We start from the raw sequence: 15,476 nt of genomic DNA, 5'->3' as shown, positions 1-15,476 counted from the left end.
AATTATTTCTTAATTCAGCAGAATCATATTTCTCATTAAGAAGAAAATGTGTTCCAGTAAAGCTTTACCTTTCTCACAATGACTTCCTGTGAATCCAGGAGGGCAGAGACATTTGTTAGGGGCTACACAAGTTCCACCGTATCTGCACCCTTCTTCACAGAAAGCTGAAAAATAAAAGGAATATGTGGGTACTATTTAATTATGTTTTTTAATTCATTCTACATTTGCAAGGTACTAAGAAAAACATCTAAGTTCTGAGCAATTAACAGAACTCAACACATTAAAATTCCATCCACCTGCAAACACAAAGAGAAGTAACTCACTTAAATGACATGAGAAAAAATCTCAGATTAGACCGTAGGCAAACCTCCTCACCAATAAAAGATTAATGACCATCTGGAAGGAGAAGAGAGGGAAAAAGACAACGTACGACTTTAATAGGGCTCATCTTCTTTTAATTATACCCAGTGTGAGTCTTACAATTAAAATGCTCTGTGATCCACAAAAACCAGGCTGGTCAGATGGCGTGAACTACTTTGCTCCTTGATTCTATCAAATAAACTTCACTGAAATGCCTGTAAACACTAATATTTTCCCATTTTTTCTACTTTTTAAGTGTAAGGTATATTTTGTAGAATCAAGAAACGAGATAGGGTTAGGCTCACAACTGAAAGCAGAGGAGATGGGCTCAACCACAAGATAATGCCTTTACTGAGGTGTGATCCTTGACAGAGCAATACACAAGTACTTCAGAAGTGTATTTGTCCAATAACTGGGATTTGAAACAACTGATGGGTCTTCTGTCTTTTCTTGCGAGCACTGTGTGGTATTCCTTTCGCCTACAGAGGCATTGGCAGAAGCCCACTAATAATCAAGAAGTGTGCTTGCAGCTTAACAGTGTGTACAAGTAGCAGAACTGAGGTAAGAGGAGGAAAGGAGACAGCGAGCACCAGTACATAATCCATTTTGTACTGTTAACTCACCTAACGCCTTCATTAAGACCAAGAGCAGCCCCACAACACACTCCCCACCCCCTCCTAGGTATTTATTGAACTCCACAAGTTACTCAGTGGGTTTGACTGCACTCATGAGGGAAGTTACAATTAATATTTAAACAGCAGCTCTTTGCATCTAAGCTAATAACAGAATTGCAAAGTGTTTCCTGCAAGCTAAAATCACAGATGGAGTGTTGGCAAAGAGACATTACAAATGCTATGAAAAGCCTTGAAGTGCTAGATAACAGAAGAAATGTTTAAGATTTATTTTGCAGTGCACTAAAAAGAAAAATAAAGTGAATAAAGCACTAAGCATTAAAAACGAATCTTTTGCAATTCTTAACTACTTAGAGGCAAAACAGCACATCTTCGTATCATTTGACTGAGCCGACAGACGGATCTCCCTTACTGTAAATATGGAATTCATAGGATATCATACTGCTTTATGGAGGATAACACAGGGAGAAGAATGCTAAAGTAGTTTACAGAAGATGGGAGAAGAACATCATACGCACTCCTGCAACTGGCGCAAGGCAGTTGTGTGGTTCTTGCTCACTAACACTTCCTACTCATCAATGCACATACTCCATATGGGAACCTTCTGAAATATATCCAGTGTGAAACCAGCTGGTTTCTACTACATAGGAAAAAAGAAATATGGTTTAAAAGTAGCATTTTTTTATATTTTTGCATATAAATATTTGTAGAAAACCATAGCTGTGCAAAAAGCTGAAAGTAGCAGTAAGAAATACAACTGGAAAATATAAGAAAAAAAAACATGATGAGGCTCAGAAAGATTCCCTCTGGAACTGTTGAAAGAATGTCTGCTCATTTCTAGCCACAGCATTCTCACAGAAGGTGCAAGCTAAAATTCTTCCTCTACATTTTTTCTGGTTTGAGAATAAGTAGAGACTCTGATGAAGCAGTAATACATTTCTGCATGACATCAAAAGCACTAATATTTGTGACAGAGCAGATATAAAGGGGGGAAAAGGAAAATACTGACAGAAGAATATTTCTTCCACAATATATACCACATTGCACAGGGAAAGAACTATACAGGGCTCTTGAAATAAAGAAGTCCTAAAGGGCATTAAAAAAAAGGATGTTTATTGTCTGTAGCAATCATGTGTGCCCACTAGAAGTTGTTGTTGATAGGGATAGGTAAGAGGGCTGCAGCTGGAACTCACACACCTTTTTTGCCACCTTAACTGATACCACCGACTTACAAATGTGAAATGTCTGCTACTTCCATTAAATCCTGTTCCTGGGTCTGTGCAGTGAGGTGGTGTTCTGTTCTGTTCTCCTCACAGATTACTCAGGAGAAATGCTTATAAGACAGGGCTGGTCACGTAAAAGATTTTCCCTTTACTGCAAAAGCTGTGCTATGTCAGTGCAGCAGCCAGCTCTTGACATCTCCGGGCACAGCCAAGCATGCCATTCACATCTGGTGCTGCCACGGGCTGAAACTCTGTCTTCCTATTCCTTCCTACATACCCAAGTCAAAACGCACCTCCTATATTTGCATTCAAATGTGCTAGCACCTCCTTGCTGAGCATGTTGGAATTCCCCTGTCCTTTGCATGTGACATCTCAGCAACACAAAAAACCCCAAAACCACACAAACCAAACAATATTTGTACAGGGACACTGAGGAATTGCTGTACTGCAGGTTTCTATGAGAAAGGACGTGGTGCTGCCCAGTGCACAAGGAATCACCCAGGCACTGGTTTGTTACATGGCTGTCAGAGGATGAAGCTGAGCAATGGCTGCAGAAGAGTTCAACTCTCCTTTACAACTGTTGCAGCAGCTGAAAAGTCCTCTGCAATACAGACTAACTGTGCTTGTCTGTGCTGCTCAGGCTTTGGTGGAGTAAGGGGGGTGGTTCAGTCTTATATTTAAATGAAAGGAAAGAAAACCCCAAGGAAGAGCGCCAGAATTCTCCTGCTGTTCCCCAGATGGTTTTCCACAAACCTGCTAATTCTTGCACTGCAGGATGCAGGAAGTAGCAATATCAAACCCACAAATCTCAAAACATAGTTATGAAATCAAAATGTTTGTCTAAAGGCTACTTAACTGCTGGAAAAAGAGCTTACAGTACTGACAAAATACACTGCTACAGTACTGACAGCACTATTCTGAATTGTAAGAATGCTCAATACATCTAATAAAGGGAACTTGTTTTCAATTGACAGCAATTTTACTAAACTTCACTTATTTGAACTATTTTTAATACTAGTTCTGCCCCTGGCTGAAGCCTTTTCCATTTTATCAGAAGTCATTCATTTCCAACAATGACAGGTTTTCTTTACACCTGTAGCAGCAGAGGTTAATTGAGGAATATCTTTACATCCCTTCTGTACCTATGCCTGATGGACAAGAGAACCTAACAAGGGAGCAGCTCAGGGACTGAACAGTGAATCAACTGGAATACCCAAGCCCATGCTTACGCTTTGTTATGTGTCTTATCTACTGAGGGGTTGAGACTTCCACTGTGGTTCTGATACTTCAAAATCAAGACTCTATTTTGGGATGGGGAAGGCAACCCACCAATGACACAGAACTGGCACTTATAAACACTGACTGCAGACTCCCTCCTACTTAAAGCAAGTTACCACAAGAAAGATAAATCATGGCTGGATCGTATTTTGCTAATGCATTCCCATAAATAGCTCCTGTCTCTGCAGTTATTTGCAGGATGGCAACCTTGTTAAAAAGGAGAATGGTTACTGAATTTGCAATAAAGGTTTTATTGGGGAAACTAAGTGAAGATGCCATTAAGGTAAAGTCTACAAGGGTAAACCTTATTCAGTATTCCATGTGTAAAAGAAACAGAATCTATTCACATCAGGAGGCTTCTGACAAAGTGAACTGATCTCTGTAATGTTAACAAATTTCCTCTTCTGAAATACAAGATTTTTATCATATAAAGACCTTTCATAAATAGACATATTTTCTCTGCAGAGGAGCAGCTTTATTTTTGATGCACGTCCTCCTTGATGATGGAACTGTAGAGAATGGAAACAAACAAAATTATAAATCTGCTTGGTACGATTCTTCTGGACATGCATAAGCTGCATACCCACTACCTATGTCTTTATGCAGATTTCCTTTTTCCCTATCCAGTTAACAGAATTACCTCTTCTCACAGTGAGGCTGCTATGGACATCCCCAGGGATGGAACGCAGAAATGATTGGAGCTAGAGCCTCCTTGAGTGCAAGCTGTGGGATTTCTCTGACACTTATGTAGATTTCTTTAGTTGTCCCCAGAATCCAGGTTGCAATGCTGCAGACAGCAAGCGTGAGGGATGCAGGCCCCCAGCAGCTTCAAACATTTCCTACTGTCTGTTACTGGAAACTGGATCTCTTTTTAGAGCTTCTGCTTACAGGACTCAGGGAAATCTGGATAGTCTGGATTCCAGCCTCCTCTCCTTCAGATTTGAAGGAATTAACTTGATTATTCTCATTTTTTGGTACAGTAGCACACTAAAACAGGGTGCTACTATAGAAGAGCAGGTACTGCAGTGTGGAACACTCATGTTGAGTAAATCTCTCTTTAATTCCAAGTGTTATACTGTTATTATAACAAAATACAAATATTTATATTTATAAATATATAAAAGCATTTTTATTAGAAAAGAAATAAAATAAACCAAAGTAATTCTACAAATTCAAAGGAATGTTACTTGAGTGTGAAGAGATTTCTTTATACACAGAAAACCTAAATTTTCTATAAAGCTAAAATAAACTACCAATATATTAATAATTATTGTTGCATTCCTATTTTATAGCATTTCATATACTGAAATGTATTTATTAAAAGCATTTTTTAATAGGCCAATTTCTTAATGTTGCCCTGGTGCAACATAATACCCACTTTTACATGTACATACATCACCATGACAATGTTAGCACAGGCAAATAAAGTGACCAGCTGTAACAGAATCATAGGGATAATATCATGTGCTCCCTTCTTTTCCCTTTATCCTACCTGCCCATTCAAATAGAAAGGAAACCCAGTTAAAAAAGAAGCACCACATTTATTTGAGGTTCATCATCTCCCATCTGAGAATTAGCAAATTCTTATATTCTGGGAAACAGCTCAGCAGCAACTGCTTAGAATTGTGTTGAATGGATAATCCCCATTTCCTCTTCATCTCAACATCACCAGGAAGTGACAAGCACCAATGTTTTCAGAGTATCTGTACAATTTGTTTACTAAGCAGCTGCTCTTGTCAACTTGGCAGCAGAAAGGGATGGAAGAGGTTCAAAAGTGAGTGAACGCAGTGGGTACTTAAAACTTCTTCCACTGCTTTTCTCTCCCTTGCCATTTTCCACATTCCTTCTTTAGTCAAGAAAAGAAAAAATGAAAAGTTGAAAAAATAGTTCCATTAGTACCAAAACAAACACCACTATAGAAAAAGATGAAAATGGACCATAGCTTGTGTAGAAGGAAAGAATTACAGCAATACCAGAAATGCAAACTCCTGCCCCTACACCATAGGGAAAATAAGCTCTTAATTAAAGAAAGCAAACAGTTTTGCTCAACAGCGTGTCTATAATATGAGTCAAACCCACCCCTACTCCTGTTTTATTCTATGTTTATCACAAGCCACGAGCTCATTTCCATAAACAAGGTACTGCACAGCTTGTCAAGGCAGCTGCACAGCAGAGCAGCCATCAGCCCAGTGTGCAGTGGCAATTGCAATGCAGGTCCAGGTGAGACCCTGTCCTTCAGACACCACACCAGGCAGCAGCTTCTACAGCGGAGCAGCAACACAGTAACCTGCAATTCTCTGCATTTTGGCCCAAAGGACTGGGTGCTCACCTTCACCCCAAACTAGTTGGCTACTGGCTTCATGTGCACGCAGCAGCTTCTGTGGGTGTTAAATAACTATGGCAAAGAGCAGAAGTTGTACTTAATGATCTGTGCAGCAGCAGCTATACTGCCAGTGCTGCCTGATATTTAAGCCTACAGCAGTTTTCTGGAAGACTGGAATTCAAAGGGACTTCAACCTGAAACCGTTACTTTCTCCAAGATTATATACTGCCACAGGGAGCTAGGGAAAATCAAAACAAGGTGGGCAAATGTTCAGTGACAGCCTTGCTGGGGCTTTGAGCAACCTGGTCTAGTGGAAGGTGTCCCTGCCCATGGCAGGGGGTTGGAACTGGATGAGCTTTAAGGTCCCTTCCAACCCAAACCATTGTATGACTATGATGATTATAAATCCACACTTTACAGGTGCTCACTGCACCAACTTTTCTCTGTGCTGTGTTCCCTACCCAAAATGCAAACCACAGCTCCTCTGGTCACTGCGTCGGAAACACTATCCTCTCTTGACATCATCATTGCTCACCTTGGACACCAGAAGGTGTCTGTAACTGCTGTGCTGGGCAGCATAAGAAAGTCATACCAGCTTCTCTTGTACTTTTGGGATGCTTTTTACTGATTAATTTTCAACAAGGTGGTCAGTAAAATGACCGGGAAGTCCACTGGTATTTGGCCAGACTCAAAGACTATCTCCATGTCAAATGAAAATGTGACATTCAAGGAAAGGCAAGGAAGAGGTCAGGCACAGGCTGTTTGGCTAAACAGAAACATGCAGCTCTGGAAAAGAGATGGGCTAGAAGAACTATACCAGCAATTTGATAATCAATTGATGGGAAATGCCACAATTTCATTAGCTGAATTTACTCAGTACACACAGTACAATTCACAGGTACACACAGGACCATGGCTGATAACAATCCAACTATGTAAGCCAAATACCAAAATAATCAGATGATACCAGTTGCTGAGGCGGCTTTAGAGGACAGCTGAAAAAGTCATCAGGAGGAAGCACATAAACAAAGCCAGTGAGCAGCAGAGCTTCTGCTCTTTTTCTCTGCACTCAAAAGTGACACCATCATTTATAAAAGTACAAAACTCTTCTCAGTTCAGTGAACTACATCCACTGGATACAGGGCACAACTTATTTAACACAAAGTCTGGCAAATGCCACTGGAGTCCTCTTACAGCTGCTGGAGGCAGGGAAGGACAAATCTGGCAGGAATAAACTTTGGGTACAAGAACTGTGCTAGAAGATTTTCATCCCATGTGTGGTGTGGGAGTGGGAAGGGGAGTGCTGGTCAATCTGGCAAGTGGGATGCGAATACATCTGAGACTAGAAGACAAACCCTTAGCTGGGCAGTTCATTACATTTGAGAATGGCTTCCAACCTAATTTATGCTTCAGATTATATGGCGGTATGTACGATAGTTAGCTCAGTTCAGGAAAAGCCTATACATCTCAGGCCTTCTAAAACTGATTGTACAGTTATTATTCCTGATTCATATTCCTAGAGATTTCACATATAAGACGTACTTTACAAATGTAACTAGTATAATGTCTGCCTAGGATAGTCAAAACTCCAAATCCTGGCAGTACAAAACTGCTACTTAGAGCTAAATCTGAACAGAGATCAATGAACACAGAATGGAGATTTGGAGATGGGCTTTTGTCAAAGCACCCAGAAGAGAATTAAGTAATTCTGTCAAATTTGGGAGGCAACACACAGCAGGAGGAAAGAAGGAACAAGGGCAAAACAGAAAAGTACTTGGAAGGCTTCTAAAGAACACTGAATAGATCAGGGAGAAATGGTGCCAAATGGTGCCAAAGCCATACATAGATACTGTGTGTGTGTGTATTTGCATACCATATAGTATTTATCAAAGTGAAGAACTAATACTGTAAAGTTTGTCACTAGACTCTTTTAGCTGATGGAGCAGTGTATCTTTCCAAGTACCCAGTGGTCTGTCATACAGCATTGGCAAAATTAAGATGAACGTGAATTTGGAAGCTGAGTATCTCTCTCAGCAGGCCCTGAACCCTTCACAGCGGGCCCTTTGCTGTTATATGATGCTGAATTCTCTTGGTGCTTGGTGCTGTGCTTGACTGATTTGTAATCAAGCTGTGGCCATTTGCACGAAAGGAGGAGAAGCCTTTCATCTGGAGCTCTCAGTGTGGACTTGAGTGCTGTTTGGCTGGTGATGCTGGATATGTCTTTGAAAAATGAAACATCAACTTCTTAAAATTAGCCCAATGAATCACAGTGACAAATGCTAACAATTTCCTTTGTATTACCCCAGTAACAGAACTTACTTTTGAATGTGTAAGTTCGCCACCTTGATCAATACATTTTGATGTCAAGCTTATTTTATGGCTATGAGGACAAATATGTGACGATTTTCTAAAACATATGAAAAAGATCAACAGAAGCAGTAAGAGACAAAAGGAATGAGATAAAATTTGTCCTGTGATATATTACACTTTTGAAAGCATCTCTTGTGTCTCCAGCTGATTCTGGTGCTAAACAAATATACCTGTTGCCATTTTCCTGTCCTGTTTCCTAAAAACTCGACTCCTCAATATTTTTAGTGCACCATTTGAAGTCAAGTGCAGCTTCTGTATAGTAGCCTAATACTAAGCATGACAAAACAGGGCACAGTACTTCTTCCACAAACCAGCTAAATATCAACTTTCCAAATTCCAGCCAACAGTCAAAATTGTAAAACCAAACTGAAATCCACTTTGAGAAATGATGTGATGTATATATTGGAGGGTTTCTTTGCACTACATCAGTATGTTTATTATTCTCCCATTTCCTTTTTAACAAATGGATATAAAATAATTTATACCTGACACGTCAATTATAGTTTTATAGATTTTAATTTAACGTTCAGTGGAGTTATCAAAACAAATGAGACAGGAGAGCACTTTACTAAAAGCTGCAATCATTAAAAAGCAAGAAAGAGAGGATGCAAAACTTCTGTCCTGCTTCCACTTCGGCTCACAGCTTCTGTAGAAATCCAGTTATGCTTAATCAATCTTCATCTAAGGATAAAGCAGCACATTCCAGAAGCACAACAGAAGCATCTTCCATTGCCTGATATATTATCACAAGTTTCACAGTATCACAGTATCACAGTATGTTAGAGATTGGAAGGGACCTCAAAAGATCATCTAGTCCAATCCCCCTGCCGGAGCAGGAACACCTAGATAAGGTTACACAGGAACGTGTCCAGGCGGGTTTTGAATGTCTCCAAACAAGGAGATTTAGAAAGACCTTGATTCAAATCCCTTTGAACTCATTGAAAAATACCGAGTTCAGTAAACAGTGGATGGAACCTTAGGTCTGTTTGACCTTAGCACAGCATATGGAATATTCAGACAACATAAAAAAAGTTTTCTAGCTGTGTGGGTTTTACAGTTCCTGATCTCAACCTTCCAGTCCATACAAACACACCCTGGAGACGCACTCAGCACAGTACTCACTGGATTACACCCCTCATGTAGCAGGTATACAGTCTTTAAATTCACTCTTCTTGCACCCTGTAGCACTAACAGGCACCTTCAACAATAAACCACAAGTCTATTTACCTGTGAGAAGCACTCCGTCTCAATGTGCAAGTTTTATTCTATTGCTTAGTGAAAAGCTACCCATCGTCTTCAAATAATCATGTGTTATTAGAAAACAGAAAGTTGAATAAACTGAAAAAAATATACCTAAATGTCAATAAAAGTTTTTTTTGGTAATTCTCTACATGAGGAACACTGTATTTTGAAACTGTAAGGAAACTTTAGGAAAGTATTTTCAGTCATGGCTGGGAGTGACCATGATGTCTGGATGCAATCAGAGCCTATCAAGTACCACATTCAGCAGCATTTCCTTTCAGGTTGCTGTCATCAGAACAATCGAAACAGAAAACAAATGCTTTTTTTGATGGCTGCACAAAATGTGCAATAGTAAATCAAGGAATTATTGATAGCATTTAGCCACCTGAAGGTGACATTACTTGGAGAGTGAAGAAGAAAACAGGAAATAAAATGTAAAAAGAGCCTGTAAGGACAGGACAAGGGGGAATGACTTTAACCTGACAGAGGGGAAACTGAGATAAGACCTTAGGAAGAAGTTCTTCCCTGTGAGGGTGGTGAGGTGCCAGCACAGGGTGCCCAGAGAAGCTGTGGCTGCCCCATCCCTGGCAGTGTTCAAGGCCAGGTTGGACGGGGCTTAGAGCAACCTGGTCTAGTGGAAGGTGTCCCTGCCCATGACAGAGGCTTGGAACTGGATGAGCTTTAAGGTCCATTCCAACCCAAACCAATCTGTGATGATTCTATGAAATATAATAGCAATAGGATTTTCTGGTCTGGGTCAGGAATTGCAAACACAACTTACAAAGGCATTAGGAGAACTTAAGCTGTGCATCTTTAAACAACGACAGTTAAATTTAGGTGGTCTCTCTACTGTCTTGGTATTATTCTTCTGGTATGCTGCAAGTAACAGCTACAGTTGGATTTCTGAAATAATTTTCTATGGGCTTTTGCACCATCTTTTACATTTCACTTACTCTGCCAAGACTCCACCCAAAATAAATTGCCTTTTTCAAAGCAGGATTGAATTCTATTGACCAACACCAGAACGGTGGGAATTGTCAGCTCCAGAGATCTGAGACCTCTGACTGCACAACAGGAAGCACTTTTCAGCACTGAACCTTTCAGAGCTCACCCACAATACTCATCCAGCCTTCACCTTTATCAAGAAAGATGCCACGTTAGATATAGACTTTTCCCCATTAAGGAACAGAATTAAGAGTTTATCTCAATTTACAGAATCCAGCTGACCTTGCAGTCTCTAACAGATAAAGGTTTGAATTCACTGAAGACACTGCCAAGAAGGCAATCTAGAGATGAAAAGCCCTGCATCTCATCAGCAGTGACCCAGAGCATCCTATCTCATTCAGATCAACTTATATAAGAGAAAGAAAGAAAGAATAGCAATGAATAAGGGCTGAGAGATAGGGGAAGAGAGATTCTCATAGGTCTGTAAGTTTTGCACTTTGCCACACTTTGTCTGACCTTTGCATTTGTTGGATTAAAAGAGAACACGAATGGCTACTAATAGGAAACAATGAATCCCAGTTCTCATCTGCATTCTAAACCAGAAAGCTTTTCAGTAGCTAAAGTATTACCACAAAAATCAGAGTTTCCTCAAAAAAAAAAAAAAAAAAAAAAAAGATACATTGTTAACAATTATTTTTATTTTCCCAGTGGCAAAAGGCATGTTCATCCCGACATCTGGAGTTACTGCATCCCGACATCTGGAGTTACCTACAATGATCTCACCAAATCAGTTTCATCCTGAAGTGCAAGACTCAACCAGAAGAAAAGAGAAAAAAAACTTGAATATTTTGACTTATGTGGAGGAGCCGCTGGATTGTTGAACAGGGAAAAAAGCAGCACTGTAAAGTCATACTGTTCCCTCTCACTGGCACACAGGAATTCCAGTCTAAAAGCAGAGATTGCATTTGCTCAAGCTGGTGTGACAGCAGGTGCGATGTGCATCACCATCAACCTTATAATCACCATAACACATTCCTTTTACATAAATCCTTTCATCTCGAGCTGTTAGACATTAGAAACAATTAAGCCTTACAACCCCCTACAGAGGCAGCTGCAGTGAGAACCTGAACCTACCAGTCACTTCTGCACAACAGAGTTAACTACAGCATTAGAACTTCATGAAAAAACCACTTAACAGGGAGAGCAGCAAATGCAAATACAATCTTTGTGTGTATAATCTCTGACTAAGCCAACAGCATCTTGGAAGCCCAAGGGGCCGCACTCTCTGCTAGTGTCAATTAGTAAATCTATATCAATTTACACAGTGACTAAGAGTTTACCCCCTAAATTCATAAGCTACAAGACTCTAAGGAGCACATCCTTCTTACAATTTATAGGACCATAGTGCTGACTTGGAACCTCACACACACACATTATTACACAGCTTAGCTAGTATCTATAGACAGGACACACAATGCTGAGGGAGGTTTCTGCCATCTGCTCCCTCTCTCTGCTATTTTTCCTACGGAAAACTCACTGGGTAGTAACACTGGGGAACAGGAAAAGGAAGGGAAAATGAAATATAGATCCTGGGTTGCTTCTGGCAGAGCAATGCCACCTCGATCACAAATCTCACTTTAATAATTCTGCATCAGTACACTCTGTGTTTTGCTATATGGGCTCCATCAGTGTCATGTCCTTCAAGTGATGCAGATTCCATCACAGTGTCATGTGCTTCGAGTGATGAAATTCAAGTGAAGAATCCTTCAACTGGCCTGAGCATGGCCTAAAGGTGCTGGGACCTTTCAACTGGGCAGTGCTGAAAGCTTGATGTGTCTGGCCAAAATTTTCTTCCCTGAAACATGCAAAACATTCCAGACAGTGTTTGTTTGCCTCCAACCTGCAAATAGTGCTTCGGTACACCACAGAGCATATGCTGCACAGGCTTTTTTAGTACTTGGTATTCATTTAGAATGTCAAGGTTCAACATAAACGTGAAATATCCTTCTCATGCTTCAGTCTGCTAACAGCATGCAGTATATTCTTAACATGGAAAAAATAAAGCACCATAATTGGTAGCTGTAATCCTGCCATCAAGTGCAGTGCGTGTTCCTCATGGAATACGTTCTCAAAACACATTTCCAGTACCACCTTCTTCGTGTACCACGTTGCAATGTTTAGTTTGTAAAAGCTGACTACAGGAATACTCGCTATATTGCTTGGCAATGCAACATTTCATTTTATGGCATATAAAATGCATTTCTCTTAACAGATGTTTCAGTTCCCTGATATCATGACTTAACTGCTTCATAACCATTAAATGCTGCGTGGGGAACTAACAAAGCTACAGCATTTATTTCTGTTGTTGTAGCACAAACTTCTACCTGCTCATCATGTGATCCCCTGAATAATAACAAATTGTTTTGCCTGCTCTTAGCAAGATTGATCATGTGCATACCATATATATTCTTACATATACTTGGTGGTTGTGGACATAAGGTATCCCAACTGTGCATCCTAAAGTGCATAAGAATTACAAGAGTGCTTGTAGATAAGAAATTACTAAAAAAATAATTTTAATTTTAAAAAGAATATCACTAAATGAAATTTGGCCTTTGGCTGGGGAGAGGTCAAGCACCTTCCCAACCTGGGCTAAACATCCCATTCATCACGTCCTGACAAAAATATTAACTGTTCCTCTATGTCTGAAAATGTTAAAGCAGAGAACATCATTTCATTGCAATATTCCCTGACCAAATTCTGGGAAAACCATGGATGTAGGTTTCACAGTTCTTTTTGATGAGTGGCTTTGGGGATCCACCATAGCCACACAGCAGTTGTACACCGCACACTCTCTGCCTTATCACCAGTAAGGCTTTAAAAATTATCTAGAAGGAGTTCTATGGCCTGATCTGTGTAAATTCCTCCCTCAGTTGAAAAAAGGTGAGAGTCATTTCACTGGTGGCTTTTCCAGCTGCCTGCTGGGACTGGCTCCTGTACAGGACAGTGGGCAGTTCTGACAACAGTTACTCTCTACCTACCTGCATGTTTCTGGTCTCAATATCCCTCATACCAAGGGTGTCTGCAATCTCGTAACAGCAGCTCTGGCAGATGATAAGCTCCTGACTTTATAACACACAACCAATCTTAACCCCCTCGCCCATATCCTCCAGTGCAGCATATACTGGAGCTTGAACAGGTTTCACCAAAATCTTTGTTCTAAAAATTATTTCCAAAAAAAACATAATTCTTTGACTCTACACGTATAATCTTAAAAGAACAAGCCAATGAGCTCCACAAAGCATGTGTTCTTTAAAACAACTCACAGACAGCAGGAGTGACGCCCATGAGAATTTAAATACCGGGGTTCAAGCATCAGCAGACAGCTACAGAGGAGGAATGTAAAGACTAAAAGGAAGTTATCAGACTGATGCATTGATGCAAAGGCACCTTCAAATATTTCAACACTGTGAGTAATCAGGATGTGGACTAGAAAGGAAAATACTTCAGGTCATGTTTATTTTACCTACCCAGTGTAAATGATGTTAAAGGAGAATATACTTTGCAATGCAATGACACAATATGTTGCTACTCGCGTCCATTTAAATTATGTCACTCATCAGGTATGAGAAATAAAGCAGTGCTACACCACGATTCATAACACTATCATAAGCATAGTACACTATAGTATATTTTTCAGGTAGTACCTCGTCCTTATGTTATCTCACTAGAAATCAGTGTACCTTAAGCATAATTCTAAGTGACAGTTCACTTACCACCAAAACCTATTACCTGAGCCAAGAATGAGATATAGCATATAGAGGGATAGCATGGAGACATATATCAGACACAACAGTTTTGTTTATCTTGAAGATATTCGTGCTTCCAACTACACATGTGCTGAAAACACACCTAATAATACCAGGCAGAAAATAAAAACAAAGCAGCAGCACTGAAAGTCCTTAAACATTCTGTTGCTTCATTAATACCAACTGCAGCAGAGTAGAGGAACCTCTGAAATTCCTTCATCTCTGTTCCAGTAAAAGTAGAAGTTCGAAATGTTAAACTTGGAATGTTCTCACAAAATTGGCTGAGTATAGAAGTCACTTCTGTCTAAAGGTACTGTTAGAGTCAAATAAGGTTTGACCTTTAAAGAGAAAAAAAGAACAGTATGGTTTCACTAAGCGGCAATCCAGTAGCCATCTCTCATGTATACTGAATACTGACAAACCAAGTCAAATCATGGAGAAAAGAACCTCTCTCAAACTTGGTACACACAACTGGATGTTGTTGTTGTCTCTTTCTTCTCCAAAAATCTCTCAGTAAAATTACCAGCTATGTTCTAGACAAAGGATAATACTGCATAGCAAAAGGAAATAAATCTCTTACATGTACATAATCAGTCACTGACAGCAAACAAATACAACTGCTGCTGGATAGTATCAGAATAACCGTGTCTTCTTGTTATATAAATAGAGAACTTGACACAAAACTATACACTGGGCAGAAGGCAACCTTCTAGTTACAATGAGCATCATTTTTGTGTGTGTTGCAGCTGCCATGCCAAGACTGAAGGAACTGACATGTCATTATGAAGCCAGAATTCTGGTTATCATGGAGGCAGCCAAGCAGGCTTAAAGAAAGTAATGGGCAAACCTATAGAGAGTGACATCTCCTGTACCAGAGCTCCTGATGGGTTTGTGGTTTCTCTCTTCTGAAAGGTAACGTAGGGTCTGAAATCATCTATTTATCCTCAGAACAGTCACTTTCAGCAACAGGGCAAGATACCTCAGACTGCCAGACAGGCAGCTTACAACCACAGACTATTATATCTATCCAAAATAAACCTTTCCAGTTGTGGTCTATATGACACATCAGCCAGCACAGTAATTCTCAAGCTCTAGGGGGTGGCAGGACATCAGAAGCTATAGGGTAAGATAAAGACAGTGCTTTTCTCACAATGGAGTATCAGATACAAATAACACTGGGGTTTTGCTATTTTCATTAAAGAGCTCTGCTTGTTCAGGATCCAAAACCATATTTACCTAACTGACTGGTATGAGGGCATTTAAATACACACTTAAGACATTAAGAAGCTGAACT

General features: G+C 40.0%; 1 protein-coding gene across 3 annotated transcripts in view; it reads right to left on the bottom strand.

Moving 5' to 3' along the window:
- The window catches only part of NELL1 (neural EGFL like 1), a 296,603-nt gene that overhangs the window by 69,094 nt on the left and 212,033 nt on the right, over window positions 1–15,476 (bottom strand). For all 3 annotated transcript variants that reach the window (XM_061355044.1, XM_061355045.1, XM_061355043.1), the window contains exon 15: window positions 69–164. In XM_061355044.1, coding sequence (XP_061211028.1) covers window positions 69–164 — 96 coding nt within the window. The remainder of the gene's footprint in view (window positions 1–68; window positions 165–15,476) is intronic.

Source organism: Neopsephotus bourkii, unplaced genomic scaffold (genome assembly GCF_033783945.1).
Source record: "Neopsephotus bourkii isolate Nb327-2 ecotype Australia unplaced genomic scaffold, CSIRO-AGI_Nbou_v1 NB_768, whole genome shotgun sequence".
Taxonomy (NCBI): domain Eukaryota; kingdom Metazoa; phylum Chordata; class Aves; order Psittaciformes; family Psittacidae; genus Neopsephotus; species Neopsephotus bourkii.
The sequence above is the reverse complement of the archived record's forward strand: the minus strand, read 5'-3'. Positions and strand labels throughout refer to the sequence as shown.